The 20657-nt window shown below is 43.3% G+C and overlaps 1 protein-coding gene across 2 annotated transcripts in view; it reads left to right on the top strand.

The window, feature by feature from the left end:
- The window catches only part of ZFAT (zinc finger and AT-hook domain containing), a 287697-nt gene that overhangs the window by 124572 nt on the left and 142468 nt on the right, over window positions 1-20657 (top strand). For both annotated transcript variants that reach the window (XM_040355000.1, XM_040354999.1), the window contains exon 9: window positions 13660-13747. In XM_040355000.1, the coding sequence (XP_040210934.1) occupies window positions 13660-13747 (88 nt within the window). The remainder of the gene's footprint in view (window positions 1-13659; window positions 13748-20657) is intronic.

The following is a 20657-nucleotide window of genomic DNA, read 5'->3' as shown; positions in this document are numbered from 1 at the left end:
GCGGTCGTTAAGTGGTTAAAAAAAGGGGTTGCAGTTCAGTGAGTAAAATGAGTATTCCCCTACCAACCAACAATAATTCTGTCTCCCACACACTGGCTACAGTAAGTGCTCATGTGGTACACAGATTAGTCCTGTCACTTTAAGAAGGTCCACAGAATCTTTCTCTTCTATTCAAACTTCACTATCATGGGCAAGACCAAAGAGCTGTCAAGGGACGTCAGGGACAAGATTGTAGACCTGCACCAGGCTGGGATGGGCTACAAGACCATCAGCAAGAAGCTTGGTGAGGAGGAGACCCAAAATAACCATCAATCGCCCTCAGTCTGGAGCTCCATGCAAGATTTTGCCTGGTGGGGTAAGGATAGTCATGAAAAAAGTGAGGGATCAGCCCAGAACTACGGGGGAGGAGCTTGTGATTGATCTCAATCAAACCATTGGTAACACAATACGCAGCGCCCGCAAAGTTCCTCTCCTCAAGAAGGCACATGTACAGGTCTGTCTGAAGTTTGCCAATGAACATCTAATTGATTCAGAGAAGGATTGGGAGAAAGTGATGTGGTCAGATGAGACCAAAATTGAGCTCTTTGGCATTAAGTCTACTCTCTGTGTTTGGAGGAAGAAAACTGCTGACTATGACCATAAGAACACCATCCCTACAGTCAAGCACAGAGGTGGAAACATGATGCTCTGGGCCGGTTTTCCTGCTAAAGGTACAGGCCAACTTTGCCGCATTGAGGGGCCAATGGTCAGGACCATGTATTGTAAAACCTTGGATGAGAACCTTCTTCCCTCAGCCAGAAAACTGAAGATGGGTCATGGATGGGTCTTCCAGCATGACGATGACCCAGAACATACCACCAAGGCAACAAAGGAGTGTCTCAAAAAGAAACACATTCGAGTCATGGAGTAACTTAGCCAGTCTCCAGACCTTAATCCCATAAAAAGAATTGATGGAAGGAGCTGAAACTTGGAGTGACAGCCAAGAAATCTTAAAGATTTTGAGAAGATCTGTAAAGAGTGGACCAAAATCCCTCCTGAGATGTGTGAAAACCTGATCACCAACTACAAGAAACGTCTGACCTCTATGCCTGCCAACAAGGGTTTCTCCACCAAGTACGAAGTCATGTTTTGCTTGGGGATCAAATACTTGTTTTACTCACTGAACTGCAACTCAATTTATAACATTTGTATTATGTGGTTTTTTTTTTTCTGGATTTTTGGTTGATATTCCGTCTCTATCATTTAAAATACACATATGATAAAAAACTATAAACCCTCAATTTCTTTGTAAGTGGGCAAACTTACGAAATCTGCAGGGCATCAAATGGTTATATTTCCCACTGTATATGTGAGACACACGGTTGGAATTTCTGAAAATTAAAGTTTGATGTGAGCTTTTGGTCGGAAATTCAGACCGTGTGTAGGCTCCATCGGACTTTTTCTGTCGGAATTTCCGACAACAAAAATTCGAAAGCAGGTTCTCAATTTTTCCGACAAGAAAAGTTCTTGTTGGAATTTCCAATCGTCTGTATGCAGTTCTGACGCACAAAAAAAACACGCATGCTCAGAATCAACGAGCTACGAGTAAGCATCACACGATGCGAAACATGTCAGCTCTTTTTTCCTAGTCCACTTCTTGTTTGACTGCATGAATTTTGGCTGTTTTTTCCATTTGAATGTTTGTTGTTTTTTCATGTTTTGAATAAAGACATTGTTTTTTGAGGAGTGCGGCGATCCAGGATTTTTCTTTCATCCCATGCTCAGAATCAAGTCGACGCATGCTCAAAAAGCATTGAACTTGAATTTTTCTCGGTTCGTCGTAGTGTTGTACGTCACCGCATTCTCGATGGTCGGAATTTTGTGCGATATGGAACAGCAAAAAAATATAAACGAACATCAAAAACTAGTAGATGAAGGGGACGTAACAACTCAAAATCTATACTCACTGAAAATTCTCCTGAGTTCTCCTTTAACCTTAGACGATCGGTTAAACAGAGGACAACGGTCTGATGGACCGCTTTCATCGGTCAAAACCGATTTGTGTGTGGGCGCCATCGGTTAGTTAACCATCGGTTAAAAAAAAGGCAACTTGATTTAAAATTAACCGATGGATTCCTAACCGATAGGACAAAACTGATCGTTAGTAGGCACGTCCATCGGTTAAAAATCCACGCATGCTCAGAATCAAGTCGACGCATGCTTAGAAGCATTGAACTTCGTTTTTTTCAGCACGTCGTCGTGTTTTACATCACCGCGTTCTGACACGATCGGTTTTTTAACCGATGGTGTGTAGGCGCGACGGACCATCAGTCAGCTTCATCGGTTAACCGACGAAAACGGTCCATCGGTCCGTTCTCATCGGATGGACTGATCGTGTGTACGCGGCTTTAGTTTGTAGTTTCCATATTTATCGGGGTATTGCGCGCTCCGGCGTATAGCGCGCACCCCTAATGTGGACCTGCATTCCTGTAAAAAAAAAAAAAAACATTTTAGTACTTACAGTTTTGGTGTCTTGCGCGGCGTCCATCGGCGGCCTCGTCATGTCCGTCTGCAGCTTAGGTGGTGTCCTCCTCGTCGGGTCCGGCGTCCTTCTGTGGCTTCGGTGGCGTCCTGCGGTGTCCTCCCCGCTCGATCCCCGCTTCCCGCGCTGAGTTTGAACCACTGCGCCGGCATATACCAAGCGCAGTACACTCGGGTATAGTCGGGCAGGCTCAGCTCCTCTCGCGGTCACGTCCTGTACGTCCAGGACGTGACCGCGAGAGGAGCCGAGCCTGCCCGACTATACCCGAGTGTACTGCGCTCGGTATATGACGGCACAGTGGTTCAAACTCGGCGCGGGTATCGGCGTATATCGCGCACCCACAATTTTGCCCTGATTTTCAGGGCAAAAAAGTGCACGGTATACGCAGATAAATACGTTATTTCTGAGCTCGCTGTAATCAATATGTGTGACGGTGAGGATCGAAGCCAGGCTTCTAATTAGGCCCCACACCAACATTCAGTAAAGAAACACGAGCACCTTTGGGATTTCTATAGGGGAACGGTATCGGCCCCGTATAAACACCTGCAAGAAATTAATGACTGCCTTCCTCAGAAACTTTCCCATTCTCCTCAAATTATCATCTCTTCCACCCTCGCCACGGCCGCGTCACAGTGAAAAAAAAACGAGCCTCGTCGCTGTTAATGATGTGTGGCTGGAAATGCAGGTGTCTTCTCTGGAGAGCATTGCATCCTCGTATATATTTATAGACGCAGATAAAAGTTTTCAGTGCGTGCAATTATTCAGCCTCCCTGCCGATGGAGCGAGGCCACGGCGCGCCTTGTCGGAATGGGTGCATGAAATTGGCAGCATGCTGCTCTTCCCCGAGCGGGCATGGTGGGCCGGCCTGAGTTATTCCTATGCAATGAGCTGAATTCGCTTTTCACTGCGGGCACCGCGGGGGGTTTGTAAATAGCAGGCCAGAGATGTCGCACAATACAATGTGCTGATGCTGAAAGTGGTGGGCTTCTAGAAAGTGCAGAAACTGGAATATTTCAGTGAAAAGAAGTTTGAGTGTTTTTTTTTTTTTTCTTGCATGATGAGTGGTTGTCATTACATCTTCCCTTTGACAGCAGCTGAAGATTGGTAGAAGACTAATGGAAATGCCACACTTGTTTTAGGTTTCGGAGGCGTCAATCATCTTATAAGGTTATTCTACAATTCTTCCAATTCTTTAACCATTTGTCTACCAGGGCCATCTTTTTAGTAGGGCTGTTACTGATCAAAATTTTTCTGTTCGATTAATCGTGTTTTTTTTTTATAGATTAATCGACTAATTTCGATTAATTATAACGCACATACAGATCCAACTACTTTGAGCTGATCTCCTCCTTGCAGGCTGATTCCCAGTGCAGCTACCAACCACTGGAAAAATGGATAGCAGGATACAAAAAACACACAAAGGCAGCGCTCTATGGGAATAGCATTAAAACTTTTATAGTCTTCAAGTAGGTAACCAAATATTGCACTGGAGATAAAATTGATGTAGCTACATAAACTGTAAAAATGGTGCGAGTAATGCCAAACGTTACCAAAAGCAGTCAAAAACATGTAGCCAAGTATGATACTGGTATAAAAATGTGTACAACGATACCACTGCTGAATCCAGATGAGGAGGTTAACATCAGTCCGTCGGCATGTAGATGTCCCATGAAGGGAACTATCACAACTCCCAGTGGATGGTTGTAGAATCCCAGGTTGATAGAGGGAAGTGTAACAGCCCTTGCGTGTGGCAGATAGTAAGGTCCCGCCGGTATGCAGATATGAAGGCACAGCAAAGGAGCCCTTCAGATGGACACGGCAAGCTCCGCCGGTGTCCGTGACGTTACTGGATCTCCGACGGAACTCCCTGAAGACCCAGAAGTCAGCGGAGAGGTGAGTACCAATCAAAAGAATTTTAATCGATCAAAATAATTAAAGATTAATCGATTAATTAAAAGTTAATTTGCACAGCCCTACTTTTTAGGTTATGTGCACATGTTACAATGCACATTTTAGGCCTGAAGATCACCGTATTTATTGGCGTATACCGCGCACTTTTTACCCCTTAAAATCATGGAAAAATCGTGGGTGCGCGATATACGCCGATCACCGCTGTCTCTGAGCCGCTAGCCTAGAGTTGAGCGTACTGCGCACTCGGCTAGGCCCCGCCGCAGCCTAGAGCCGAGCCGAGTGTACTGCGCACTCGGCTTGCGGCCACGCGAGAGGAGCCGCGAGAAGGCCGAACACACAGGATATCCGGCTCCTATCGGCTCGCGCCAAATCCAAAAACGAACACCGGACACGCTGGATGGAGACGGACACCTCCAAAGCCGCAGACGGACACGCTGGACGGAGACTGACACCTGGATGGAGGCCGCAGACGGACACCTCCAAAGCCGCAGACGGACCCCGCGCAAGGAAGCCGCAGACGGACCCCGCGCAAGGCCGCAGACGGACGCCAGACAAGGCCGCCGATGGACGCAGGGCAAAAAAGTTTTCTTTTCTTTTCCTTTTTTACCTTTCTAAGCTTGGGGTGCGCGTTATACCTCGATAAATACGGTAGTTAAAACCCTCAAACATTATACACAGTGGAGGAAATTATAATTTGATCCCCTGCAGATTTTGTAAGTTTGGCCACTTACAAAGAAATGAAGGGTCTATAATTGTTATCCTACTTGTATTTTTAAAGTATAAAGACAGAATATCAACCAAAAATCCAGAAAAAAAACACATGATACAAATGTTATAAATTAGGTTGTAGTTCGGTGAGTAAAAAGAAGTATTTGTTCCCCAAGCAAAACATATTTACATAGTAGGTGAGGTTGAAAAAAGACACAAGTCCATCAAGTCCAACCTATGTGTGTGCTTATATGTCAGTATTACATTGTATATCCCTGTATGTTGAGGTACTTAACTAATAATTTCTTGAAACGGTTGATGCTCCCCACTGAGGCCACCGCCTGTGGAAGGGAATTCCACATCCTTGCCGCTCTACCCTCTCCGTAGTTTAGGGTTAAACCTCTTTTCTTCTAATTTTAATCAGTGGCCATGTGTCTTGTTAAACTACCTTCTGCGAAAAAGTTTTAGCCCTGTTGTGGGGTCACCAGTACAGTATTTTAGGGCCGAAACAACTAATCGATTATGAAATGAATCAATTACAATTTTCATGATTAATCGGCCAGTAACATAATGGGGTTAAAAAAACAAAAATTGGCCCTTTATAGTACAAAAAAAGCAAATCGCTACTGTAAATATTAAAAATACATAAAGTGTAGCGCTAAAAAGAAAAAGAGTGAAAAAGTCTTATATAGGATAAAGTATATAAACTGTTCAAATGAACAGTAAAGTGGATAAATATGAGTCCATGATAGACTACAAAATATCAAGTGCTGGTAATTGATGCGATACACAGTGTTTGATAGAAGATCCGCCACCAATTGTGATACTTATGAGGCTTACCAGAGGGAATGGACCCAAATAGGCATATACCCATTGGGTCATACAAGCTTTAAGTGATGCCAAGAATCCAAAGTGGGCTCCAATGATGAAAGATCAGTTGGTCTCCTGGAATATTTTTCATAGATAGTATAGCGATTTCACAGGTACCAGTTGAATGGTGCTAGTAAATGCTCCCAGGTATTGATGTGAACACATCCACAGAATTTTCAAATAATGCAGATAGGAGAAAGAGAAATAAAGGTGCACATAGCGTGATTCTGTATTTGATGAATAACGGTATTTAATAAAAAGGTTTTACACTCACATTTAAGAAGGATAAAACAATCGCTTAAGTAAGTCCGGCAGTGGGGTCAGTGTAGTCTCCAACGCGTTTCGTTCCCTTGAACGTCATCTGGGGCTACTGTAAATATTACTTTTACTGTTTCACAGTAAAAAAATGAACCCCTTACAGTAGCGATTATTTGCTCTTTTTGTACTTATATTTGTTTTTTTAACCCCATTATGTTACTAAACATCTCAGGCCGGAGTCACACCTCTGTGTTTTTTGGTGCTTTTTGCAGAAACACACTACAGTTCATTTACATGTTTTCCTATGGGACACGTTCACATCCATGATTTTTTTTCAGCTGCTGCGTATTTGGAAAGGGCGAGGAGTTTTTAACGCCAAACGGTGCTGTTTTTTTTTTTTTTTTGGTTCGATAGACTTCAATGGAGAAGCTGCAGAAAAGCATGTAATGTGTTTTTGCAGCAATTTGTGTTTTGTAATCTGCCCAACAACAAATTGGCCCCAAAACATTTTTTAAAATGATTTTTTTTTTTTTTAAAGGCTATTATGCGATTAACCGAAACAATAATCGGCCAACTAATCGATTATGAAAATAATCGTTAGTTGCAGCCCTTCAGTATTTTGTAAATTGAAATCATATTCCCCTCTCAAGCGTCTCTTCTCCAGAGAGAATAAGTTCAGTGCTTGTAACTTTTCCTCATAACTAATGTCCTCCAGTCCCTTTTATTGGCTTTGTTTGGCTTCTTTGTACTCACTCCATTTCCAGTACATCCTTCCTGAGGACTGGTGCCCAGTTGGACCGCATACTCCAGGTGCGGCCGGACCAGAGTCTTGTAGAGCGGGAGAATTATCGTTTTATCTTTGGAGTTAATCCCCTTTTTAATACATGACAATATTCAGTTTGCTTTGTTAGCAGCAGCTTGGCATTTCATGCCATTGCTGAGCCTGTCATCTACTAGGACCCTAGGTCCTTTTCCATCATTGATTCCCCCAGAGGTTCTCCCCCCAGTGTATAGATTGCATTCATATTTTTGCCACCCAAATGCATTATTTTACATTTTTCTACATTAAACTTAATTTGCCGTGTAGTTGCCCACCCCATTCATTTGTTCAGATCTTTTTGAAAGGTTTCCACATCCTGCGGAGAATTTATTGCCCTGCTTAGCTTAGTATTGTAAGCAAATACAGAGATTGAACTGTTTACCCCATCCTCCAGGTCGCTTATGAGCAAATTAATTAGAATTGGTCCCAGCACAGAACCCTGGGGGGCCCCACTACCCCCCCCCCACCCCCTGACCATTCTGAATACTCCCTATTTATCACCACCCTCTGAACTCGCCTTTGTTGCCAGTTTTCAATCCATGTACTCACCCTATGGTCAATGCCAACGGACCTTATTTTGAAAATAAAGCTTTGTTGGTTAAAAAAAAAAAACTGGCTTCCAAGGGCTCTTTCACACCTGCGGATCGTATGTCCGCTTTTTCATCCATCCGTGTACGGATGAAAAAGGGACATACATTGATCCCTATGAGATTGCGGGTGTCAGCGAATGAACATCTGCTGACACCCGATCTCATCCGGGTCCACATTCCTCCGATTCTGCAGACAGAGGAAAACCCTATTTTTTCCATCCGTCATCGGATCGAGTGAACATGGACAGACGACGGCCTGTGTTCATCCGATCCCCCCCATAGGGGAGAGCGGAGATCTGACAGGGCGGTCCCTGCACAGTGTGTGGAGACCGCCCTGCCATCCGCCGGGTCAGGGGAGCGATCCCCACTGAGCAAGCGGAGGTTCACGGGGCGGATCATCACGGATCCGTCCCGTGTGAAAGAGCCCTAACTTTTTCTTTTAGTTGGCTCTTAGATTAAAGCAAATTTTACAAGCCCTTAAATGCTTGCCGACCAGCCGCAGTTATACAACGGCAGGTTGGCACTGCTGCGCGAATCGCTGCAGCTGTATGGCGGCCACTTTAAGAGCTATAGTGGGCGTGCATCCATGCCAATGCACTTGGCAAGTGGCCGCGATGTCCGCCGGCGTCCCACGATTGCTCCTCAGAGAGGCAGAACAGGGATCTGTCAATGTAAACGGACAGATCCCCGTTCTGTCAGGGGAAGTACAGAGAGATTTGCTGTTCCTAGGGATCAGGAACAGCGATCTCTCTGTATTCCCTGTCAGTCCCCTACCCCCACGATTAGAAACACAGCCCTAGGACACACTTAACCCCTTGTACGCCCCCTAGTGCTAACCCCTTCCTCGCCAGTGTCATTTATACAGTAATCTGTGGCTATTTTTAGCTGTGAGCACTGTATAAATGTCACTGGTCCCTAAAAAGTGTTCCCGTCTGTCTGCCGCAATGTCATAGTCCCACTTAAAATCATTGATCACCGCTATTACTAGTAAAAGAAAAAAAATTATATCCATGCCATAAATATATTTCCTATTTTGTAGACACTATAACTTATTGTGATTTTTTTTTTTTTTTTTTTTTTTTTTTTTTTTACCAAAAATATGTAGCAGAATATATATCAGCCTAAACTGATGAAGACATTTTTTCTTTTTCATTTTTGGAGTTATTTACTATAGCAAAAAGTAGAAAAATTATTATTTTTTTCCAAAATTTACATTCATTTTTTTGTTTATAGCGCAAAAAATGAAAAACTGCAGAGGTGTAATCGGCGCTCTCTCGTCGCCGTATTGCGTTCCACGCTGGAACGCATACGGCGACCGCGCGATGACGTCATCGCCGTGTGCGTTTCAGCGTGAAACACGGAAGTGCGAGTCGAATCAGTGCTTTATGCACTTCACATGCCTCCCTCCTATAAACAGGACAGCGTGGATAGTACACGCTGTCCTATTGTTGCCGGCCCACGCTAAATACAAACTACTGGCATATCCCCTTAACTGAATAGCAGCGCAACCTGGATCCATGATACCTCTTAGTTATCCACTGCCTCCTTCCACGCTGCTGATCTTACTGCTGTGGCTGGGGACACCATAAGATATCCTGCACCAGGCGACCCTCCATGACGAATCCCATTGCTGCTACAATACTCTGCATACTCTCATCCTCTGCAAACGGATAAGTACCATTACTACTATGCTGCTTGGCATTACACGTTGTGCTTTCAAGTAACAGTTTTGGAATATCTTAAAGGCACATACACTCTCAGATCATTTAAGCTAAAGTTACTTCTCTCAAGTAATTGCTATTTGCATACAGTATTTTCATATGCTACGTCAGGGTTTGACAAATTTGCTTGGAATCTAGGAGCCAGCTAAAAAAGTTAGGAGCCAGAAAACCAGGGCTGTGGAGTCGGTAGATAAATGTTTCGACTCATAAATGTTCCGACAATCTAAATTTAGTAGGAGTCGGAGTTGGAGTTGCACCCTGTCCTGACGAGCTTGCGCGCAGAAGCGAACACATACGTGAGCAGCGCCCGCATATGTAAACGGTGTTCAAACCACACATGTGAGGCATCGCCGCGATTGGTAGAGCGAGAGCAATAATTATAGCCCTAGACCTCCTCTGTAACTTAAAACATGCAACCTGTAGATTTTTTTAAACGTCGCCTATGAAGTTTTTCGGCATTCCACGAGCGGACGCAATTTTGAAGCGTGACATGTTGGGTATGAATTTACTCGGCGTAACATTATCTTTCATAATATTAAAAAAAAAAATGGGAATAACTTTACTGTTGTCTTATTTTTTAATTAAAAAAAGTGTAATTTTTTCCCCAAAAAAGTGCGCTTGTAAGACCGCTGCGCAAATACGGCGTGACAAAGTATTGCAATGATCGCCATTTTATTCTCTAGGGTGTTAGGATAAAAAATATATATAATGTTTGGGGGTTTTAATTAGAGGGAAGAAGATGGCAGTGAAAATATTGAAAAATTACATTAGAATTGCTGTTTAACTTGTAATGCTTAACTTGTAATACCAACGGCCACCACCAGATGGCGCCAGCTCACACAAGGAAGAGCTGGGGACTTCACAAAAAAAAAAAAAAAAACATTTTTATATTTTTGCCCACCTTCCAAGCCAAGTCGCCAGGATGCTATTTCTAGTCGCCCTGGCGACCGGGATTTGTCGAGCCCTGTGCTACGTGCTTGACACTTGTCGTTAATTGTATACGGACTTATGCTCTAAAATACTGAATATGTTCACTGTACCTTTTCAACGCTAGGGGTTAAAGGCATGTTGTCATACCTCCACCCTTAGACCCCTTTTACACTGAGGAGTTTTTCAGGTGGTATAGCGCTAAAAATAGCGCTGCTATACCGCCTGAAATACTCCTTCACTGCATACTCAATGTGAAAGCCGGAGGGCTTTCACACTGAGGCAATGTGCTGGCAGGAGATAAAAAAATCTCCTACCAGCAGCATCTTTGGAGCGGTGACAGGAGCGGTATGTATCCTTCCCATTTAAAACAATGGGAAACCGCGGTAATACCGCCCACAATGCGCCTCTGCAGAGGCGCATTGCGGGCGGTTTTAACCCTTTATCGGCCGCTAGCGGAGGTTAATACTGCACCGCTAGCAGCCGAATCCCGTGGCAATTCCGACGGTACAGCGCCGCATTTTTTAGCGGCACTATACCGCCACCGCACCTCCCGCCCCAGTGTGAAAGGGGCCTTAGTAGCTCAACGCATTCTTATATGTGAGAGAGATGATGTAGTGAACCCCCAAACTCCTTTTCTCTGATTGGAGTGACGCCTGGGGCCCATTACTGAATAATCACATCACATAGAGAAGTGCATTGAAATCTTCCCTTCACCGCAGTTGTGGTTCACTCTCGTTCACCGTAGTTTGTGACAAGAGGTGACCAAATACCACCAAAAGAAAGCTCTATTTTTGGGAAAAAAAGGACGTCAATTTTGTTTGGGTAAAGTGTTGCACGACCGCGCAATTGTCAGTTAAAGCGACGCAGTGCCGTAACGCAAAAAATGGCCCGGTCAGGAAGTGGGTAAAACCTTTCCGGGGCTCCGCTGTAAAAAAAAAACAGAGAATATAAAATGTAAGAATTGGTATAAAACAATACAAATCATTGTAAATATTCCCTTTAAGAAGGCATAGACATGCAGTAATGGGGTAATCCGTTGTACAAATTAGTTCTCATTAGGAGATTCCCTGAAATCGGAATACGTACGTAACCATCGTGTCAATGTATGGCTGCTGAAGCATGCTGGAACTTACTGTTCAGTATCCCGCAAAGGATTGCAGATGCCGTAGGGATGCCGTCATGTTCTCTGGCTGCTGTATCGTCTTTTTACGTTATACCGCCCGCTGACAAGTATAATTTGTTTGAGAAGTTTCCATTTTTTTTTCTTTTAAAGATTAGACACAGGACAGCTGGGGAGAGGTTCTGACAGTCGCTGTTTGAAGGACTTTGATGCTGACGGGCTCACCTGGAAGGAATCTCTTCTCTGATTGATGCGCTTTGAAGTCGGTTCCACATTCCCAGAGTGTTTCAAGCTCCGTGGATGTGAACGAAAGAGGAGGAAAGAAAGGTTCCCATTGCAGTCTGCAGCCGGCTTTTCATTTCGGCATTAATCGGCGAAGCTGGAAACTAAATAGGAGCCACTTGTCAGATTCCAGCCATTCGCAGGTGTTAGACCATCTGAAGCCAAAGCGCTAAAATCACAGTGGAAGTATCATAAATGATAACCACCTCAGTACCAAGCAGGGTGGATATAAATCAATGATTTTTTTTTTTTTTTATAAAATAAAAAATAAACAGTTTTTTTTATTTAAATCAGATTTTTTTTTATATTTAAATCAATTTTTTTTTTATTTAAATCAGATTTATTTATTTAAATCTGATATTTTTGTTGATTTTAAATCAGATTTTTCTTTTTATTTAAATAAGATTTTTTTATAATGTTAAAGACCATATAACTCCTATGAAAAAAGCAGAATCAAACTTTTATTCTGCTTTTTTCATAGGAGTTATATGGTCTTTAACATTATAGACATATCACTGGTCTGTTTTTTATACATCAGAAGCGGTACCGCCGGCAACCACTGGGTGGCGCATGGATACACACTACAGTTGTACAGAACTGTGAGAGAAGCCCAGGCACCCATCCAGCGGTGCAGGCTGCTGACGTCGGTTCCGTTATCGGCGCCATTTGCGTTCCACGCTGGTTACGTGGAACGGGCGGTGAGAGAAGAAAATCGCGGGTCAACCAGCCTGGAGATCGCGCGGGGGGGGGGGGGGGTGAATCGAGATCGCGATTCTCTCTGCGATTAATCGTGCAGCTCTACTCATCGGTGCCCATTAGTGCAGCCTCATCTGTGCTCTTTAGTGCAGACTCTTTGGTGCCCATTAGTGCAGCCTCTTTGGTGCACATCTGTGCAGAAAAAATTGCCTAATTGCAAAATGTTATAACCGAAACTAAGAAAATGGATAAAAAATCTAATTTGGATACAGTGTTGCATGACCATGCAATTGTCTTTCAAAGTGTGACAGCGCTGAAAACTAAAAGTTTGCCTGGGCAGGATGGGGGTAAAATTGCCTGGTATTGAAGTGGTTAAAAAAAGCTTTAAAATCACTTTAAGTGACCAAATTGTAACCACACTGGATGGGAGACACAGATGCAAATCTTTTGGCAATTACCGTATTTATCGGCGTATATCGTGCACTATTTTCCCCTTAAAATAAGGGGAAAATTGTGGGTGCGCGATATACGCCGATAGCCGCTTCCCGCGCTCAGTTTGAAATCCTGCGCCGACATATACCGAGTGCAGTACACTCGGTACATTCGGCTAGTCTCGGCTTCGCTCGTGCTCACGCATAAACGTCACAGAGCGCGAGCGAAGCCGAGCCTTGCCGAATGTACCCGAGTGTACTGCACTTGGTATATGTCGGCGGAGGCGTTCGAACTGAGCGCGGGAAGCGGGGACTCGACGTGAGGCGCGCGCTGGAGAGGCCGGGAGGACACCATCGAGGCCGCAGACGGACGCCGGACCGGACGATGGACGCTGGGAAGACACCAAAACTGTAAGTAATAAAATCATATAACATTTTTTTTTACAGGAATTTCGGGGGCAACTTTAGGGGTGCGCGTTATACGCGGGAGCGCGTTATACCGCGATAAATACGGTACATAATTTTAGTTATCGGTATTCAGTGTTCTACAGCTGTACAGTGCTTGATAGTCTTGAACCTCACGCTGTCATTGTGCTTGATTTTCTTTTTTTACGTCCTGGATAAAAATGATCCAGTTTTTGTCGACGGAAAACTTGGCGCTGCAGTAAAACACTCTGCTTCATCAATCACATTATTGGCTAGTCGATACATTGCCTCTTCTGGCTCATAAGTCACAATTATTCTGTAATGTTATTGATTGTCTGCATCTCTCTTCCTCTCTCTCTCTCTCTCTCTCTGCAGGACAAAAAGACCTACTCCTGCCCTGCCTGTGAAAAGTCCTTCTCAGACGACCGCCTTATAAAATCCCATATAAAGGCCAACCATCCTGGTAAGTCGGAATTGATAGAAATTAAATTACATATGTCGCATAAAGAAGTTAGATTGCATTCATATGATATGTATAACCACTTAAGGACCGCCGCGCGACGATATACGTTGGCAGAATGGCACGGCTGGGCACAAGGAGCGTACCTGTACGTCCCCTTTAAGAACCCAGCCGTGGGCCACGAGCACGCCGCTGGCGGCGCGCTCGCGACCCACGGCTGGAAGCTCCGTGACCGCTCCCGCGGGACCCGTGGACCCGATCGCCGCCGGTGTCCCGCGATTGGGTCACAGGAGCTGAAAAACGGGGAGAGGTGAGTGTCAACAAACCTTCCCCGTTCTTCTCTGTGGCAGTGTCAGTGATCGTCTGTTCCCTGTTATAGGGAACGACGATCAGTGACATCACACTTCCAGCCACGCCCCCCTACAGTAAGAAACACACATTAGGTCATACTTAACCCCTACAGCGCCCCCTCGTGATTAACCCCTTCACTGCCAGTGTCCTTTTCACAGTAATCGGTGCATTTTTATAGCACTTTTTGCTGTGACAATGGTCCTAAAAGTGAGATGAAAGAAAAATCCTGGATCGCCGCACTCCTCAAAAAACGATGTCTTTATTCAAAACATGAAAAAACAACAAAAATTCAAATGGAAAAAACAGCCAAAATTCATGCAGTCAACCAAGAAGTGGATTAGGAAAAAAGAGCTGACATGTTTCGCATCGTGTGATGCTTACTCGTAGCTAGTGAACAAATGACCAAAATGTGCTTAAATAGGGGAGGGAAAGAGGTGAATGGGGCGTTTCACCAAACACTCCCAGGTGATCATTAGTCAAAGGAACACCATTTTCCTTGATGTATCACACACGAGGTGCTCCTGTGTATGAGATTAAAAAAGATTTGTGAATGAAAAAATATCTCATTTCTCAAACTCTTGATGGTGAAACCAAACAAGAGAAAGAAAAAAAGAGGAGAGACCCCATGTGTGAGACACATGTATATGTCATAACCAGTGTGGCTCTTTCACACGTCCGTTCAGTTTTTCAGATCAGTTTTTTTTTCATCAGTTGATCCGTTTTTAAATCAGTTTTTCGTCAGTTTTTCATCAGTTTTTCATCAGTTTTTGCATCAGTTTTTGCATCAGTTTTTCCATCCGTTTTTTCATCCGTTTTTTTTGGGGGGGGCTTTTTACATAGAAAAACGGATGTTAGCTTAACGGATGATAAACGGATCATCCGTTAACGTCCGTTCCGTTTTTTAGACGGAAGAAAAATAGGGTTTTCTTCCGTCCAAAAAAACGGAACTGAACGCAGACGGATGCTAACGGACGTTAGCGGATGCTCATCCGCTAACGGACGCTAGCCCATAGGGAAGCATTGCGGTCCGTTAACGGATGTCCAAAAAACGGACAAACGGAACGGACGTGTGAAAGAGCCCTAAAGGATGAATGAACAACAACAAATAAAACAAATAATACATTTTGTGTGACATTATAAAAAGGTTGTTAAAGCGGGGGTTCACCCTATATAAAAAAAAATATATATATTTTTTTCCTCTAGCATTAAAATCGGCATAGTAGCGCGAGCTACAGTATGCCTGTCTGTATTTTTTTATCCCCGTACTCACTGTGCTATTGTACATTGAAGATTCCGACTCCCGCGGGGAATGGGCGTTCCTATGGAGAGAGAAGGTGATTGACGGCCGGCCCTGGCGCGTCAAGCTTCTCCGGAAATAGCCGAAATAGGCTTGGCTCTTCACGGCGCCTGCGCATAGCCTGTGCGCAGGCGCCGTGAAGAGCCGAGACCTACTCCGGCTGTCTTCGGGGAGCGTGACGTGCCAGAGCCGGCCTTCGATCATCCTCCCTCTCCATAGGCACGCCCATTCCCCGTGGGAGTCGGAATCTTCAATGTACAATAGCACAGTGAGTACGGGGATAAAAAAATACAGACAGGCATACTGTAGCTTGCGCTACTATGCCGAATGTAATGCTAGACTGTTGTTAAGGAGGGTGAACCACCGCTTGAAGTAGACATATGTGGCTATAGGGTGAAATAGGCAATAAATAAAGAATGTGGAAATTCTGAAGACTGCAGCCTTTTGTATGTCTAAAAACAAACAACATTTATATGTATAAAAATACGATATTTTAATTAAAATGGTATATGTGTGGTTATGATACCATGCACTATGTCGCTGCGCATTTCTGGTTTGCATGTCATTATTAAACGTATATAGTCATTGTAATGTCTATATAAAAAGAAAGAAAAAAGGAAGCAATATATATGCTCCAAAAAAACAAAAAAAACCCTTTCTTCAAAAAATGACATAATGAACAAAAACCAAACCTGAAATGATGCAGCGGTATGTGTCAAGGGCAGAACCTGTTGGAAAGCTCCACTATCATTTATCTTCTATTTTTTATATTATATATTTAAATTGAGGCACAAAAATAGTGCCTATTTAGGAAGAAGGATGATAAAGGAGCCGCAATGTTCCCATCGTCCCCAAAAAGAGAAGACACCTACTCGGTTTGAGAAAAAGTGATCAGAAAAATTTTGGCCAAAGGAAAGAAGTATATACAATAAGAATATCTGAAACAAAACAGAAAATTATATGTTTCATATATATAATGGGGTATGGAATGATCATGTGAACCAGCCAGACCCAACTAATAAAAGTGGGACACATCCCACTCAAAGTTGAGCCCCAAAGGGCGTCTGGAATTCTTGCCTGCACAGTATGTTAAATTTGTCCCCACCTCTAGCTGGTTTTGTGATTCTTTCTAGCCCTTGAATGATTAGACTAGAAGTGTCCTTGTCATGAGCAATGTTCCAATGTCGTGCGACATTGGTGGCATGGTCTTTATCGATATCGTATAGGTCAGGGATATGCAATTAGCGGACCTCCAGCTGTTGTAGAACTACAAGTCCCATGAGGCATAGCAAGACTCTGACAGCAACAAGCATGACACCCAGAGGCAGAGGCATGATGGGACTTGTAGTTTTGCAACAGCTGGAGGTCCGCTAATTGCAGAAGAGGGGTATAGGTGATCATAGAGGCGATCCTTAAGTCTTCTGGTTGTCCTACCAACATATTGTATTAAACAAAGTTTGCATGTGATCACATATACTACATATCGTGTGTTGCAATTAATGAAAGAATATAGCTTGTGCGATTTCCCTGTAGAGGTGGAAGTAACAGTGTCCCCTTTTTGGATGAAAGGGCAGTATGTGCAACTGCGACCACCACATCTAAATGTTCCATTAAAAGATAACCAATTGGTGGGAGTGGGCCTACTGCAAAAAAGACTGGGGGATAACAAACTGCTGAGGGATGGAGCCCTCCTGGATACAGTGCGGACACCTCCTTTTAAAATTTCACAATAGATAGGGTCATTGGACAAAATTGGAAGATATTTGGTGACAATCTTTTTTTATTTTGTGAAACTCACTGCTGTATGGAGTAGAAAAAGTAGTGGTATAATTTTGATCTTTAAGCTTTTTTGTACGGCCCTGTCCGTCGTGACCAGGAAGTTTATCTAAGAGCAGTTCTTTTCTTTGTACTCTCTTGGCTATTCATATGCCCCTATTTATTATGGCTCTTGGATAACCTCTTTCCTTGAATCTATTGGACATGTGTATGACTTCCTGATCAAAGTCTGATTCTTTGCTGCAACGCCTCCTCAATCTTAGGAATTGACCAACCGGGATACTGTTTATAGTATGTCCCGAATGGTTAGAATCAGCCCGTAGAAGGGTATTCCCAGCGCTGGGTTTCCTATAGAGGTTGGAAATAACTGCACTGTTTTCACCCGTCAGTGTGACATCTAGAAATTCTATGCATTTCTTATTTAGAACTCCAGTAAAATTTAAATTGAGTTGATTGTCGTTCATATAGTTTAACCACTCCTGTAAATCTACATGTGGATCGGAAACAATAAACAAGAGGTCATCTATGTACCTGCAATAGAAAGCCGTGTCACTGCGGCGGGGGCTACCAGGTCCAAAAATGCGGTACCTCTACCACCATCCCATGTAGAGGTTAGCTAAAGATGGTGAAAATTTGGTCCCAAAAGTGTCCGATGTGTCCGCCATAATGTCGCAGTCACGAAAAAAAATCGCTGATCGCCGCAATTACTAGCAAAAAAAAAAAAAATATCAATAAAAATGCTATAAAACTATCCCCTATTTTGTAGATGCTATAACTTTTGCGCAAACCAATCAATAAATGCTTATTGTGATTTTTTTTTTTACCAAAAATATGTAGAAGAATACGTATTGGCCTGAACTGAGGAAATGTTATATATATATATATATATATATATATATTGGGGGATATTTATTATAGCAAAAAGTAAAAAATATTGATTTTTTTTTAACCGCTTAACGACCGCCGCATGTATATGTACTTCCACAGAATGGCACGTACAGGCATATGGGCGTACATGTACGTCCCTGACTTTCCGCGGTGTTGATCGGGACCCCCCCCCCCCCCCCGGTACATGGTCGGTTCTTCTGTGGGAGTGATCCGGGATGAGGGCGCGGCTATTCGTTTCTAGCCGCCCCCTCGCGATCGCTCCCCGGAGCTGAAGAACGGGGAGAGCCGTATGTAAACACGGCTTCCCCGTGCTTCACTGTGGCGGCTGCATCGATCGTGTCATCCCTTTTATAGGGAGACACAATCGATGACGTCAGTCCTACAGCCACACCCCCCTACAGTTTTAAACACACACTAGGTGAAACATAACTCCTTCAGCGCCCCCTGTGGTTAACTCCCAAACTGCAACTGTCATTTTCACAATAAACAATGCAATTTAAATGCATTTTTTGCTGTGAAAATGACAATGGTCCCAAAAATGTGTCAAAATTGTCCGAAGTGTCCGCCATAATGTCGCAGTCACGAAAAAAATCGCTGATCGCCGCCATTAGTAGTAAAAAAAATAAAAATAAAATAAAAATGCAATAAAACTGTCCCCTATTTTGTAAACGCTATAAATTTTGCGCAAACCAATCGATAAACGCTTATTGCAATTTTTTTTTTTACCAAAAATAGGTAGAAGAATACATATCGGCCTAAACTGAGGGAAAAAAAACATTTTATATATGTTTTTGGGGGATATTTATTATAGCAAAATGTAAAAAATATTGATTTTTTTTCAAAATTGACGCGCTATTTTTGGTTATAGCGAAAAAAATAAAAACCGCAGAGATGATGAAATGCCACCAAAAGAAAGCTCTATTTGTGGGGAAAAAAAGAACGCCAATTTTGTTTGGAAACCACGTCGCACGACCGCACAATTGTCAGTTAAAGCGACGCAGTGCCGAATCGCAAAAACTGGCCAGGTCCTTTACCTGCCTAAAGGTCCGGGTCTTAAAGCGGGAGTTCACCCGAATTTTTTTTTTTTTAACATTGGATTGAGGCTCATTTTGTCAAGGGGAATCGGGTGTTTTTTTTTAAATCGAAGCAGTACTTACCGTTTTAGAGATAGATCTTCTCCGCCGCTTCCGGGTATGGTCTTCGGGACTGGGCGTTCCGATTTGATTGACAGGCTTCCGACGGTTGCATACATCGCGTCACGAGTACCCGAAAGAAGCCGAACGTCGGTGCGGCTCTATACGGCGCCTGCGCACCGACGTTCGGCTACTTTCGGAAAATCGTGACGCGATGTATGCGACCGTCGGAAGCCTGTCAATCAAATAGGAACGCCCAGTCCCGCAGCCCATACCCGGAAGCGGCGGAGAAGATCTATCTCTAAAACGGTAAGTACTGCTTCGATTTAAAAAAAAAAAACACCCGATTCCCCTAGACAAAATGAGCCTCAATCTAATGTTAAAAATTACGTTTTTGGGTGAACCTCCACTTTAAGTGGTTAGGCTTGTAAGGATTTTTTTTTATTTTATAACTAAACTATAGCTTTAAGATTTTTAACACGGGCAACACTGGAGGGAGCTTGAAGCAGCATCCTCCCCAGGAAAAGTAAATATTTCATCCTTTCTGTAACCATTCATTTATGTAAGCCAGAGAGACTGTGAACGCAGCTGTGTTTACACCCAAAGACCAATCCATTGTCAATGCGACATCAGCCAGATTTGGTTTTGTTTCAAGTTTTAAACAGAGCTAATGAGAGAAAATCCCGCAGCAAGGGGCCTATTTTGTTGTTCATTTAGGACAGATGCCGGCAACATACACTCATCTTTTTAAGGAATAGAGAGAATGTGAGCTGCCAGTTGAGGTGACATAATTACTTATGACACTTGCCTGAAACTGACTGATGATTTCCAGTAGACGTAACCAAGGGGGATATGAGTGTAATATTGAGATAACCCCGACATCGGGCTCTAATCTCCCTGCAGGGGACACAGATGGGATTTTTTTTAGGACAGGATATCTGCGTAATCGTGTCTCTTATCTACCATTTAAAGCACCCCAAAGAAATGTAAAATACATACTTTTACAGGATTTATATTTCTTGCAAAATTACTACATTTATTTTTAAACTTGGCTATGTGCAGAGAAGGGCAACCAAACTGATAAGAGGCATGGAGGAGCTCAGCTATGAGGAAAGATTAGAGGAACTACATTTATTCACTCCTGAGAAGAGGAGAATAAGGGGGGATATGATCAACATGTACAAATATATAAGGGGTTCATACAGTGAACTTGGTGTTGAGTTATTCACTTTACGGTCAACACTGAGGACAAGGGGGCACTCTTTACGTCTAGAGGAAAAGAGATTTCACCTCCAAATACGGAAAGGTTTTTTCACAGTAAGAGCTGTGAAAATGTGGAACAGACTCCCTCCAGAGGTGGTTCTGGCCAGCTCAGTAGATTGCTTTAAGAAAGGCCTGGATTCTTTCCTAAATGTACAGAATATAACTGAGTACTAAGATTTAAAGTTAAAGTTGATCCGGGGTAAAT

Source organism: Rana temporaria, chromosome 5 (assembly GCF_905171775.1).
Source record: "Rana temporaria chromosome 5, aRanTem1.1, whole genome shotgun sequence".
NCBI lineage: Eukaryota > Metazoa > Chordata > Amphibia > Anura > Ranidae > Rana > Rana temporaria.
This window is presented reverse-complemented; position numbering and strand designations above follow the sequence as displayed.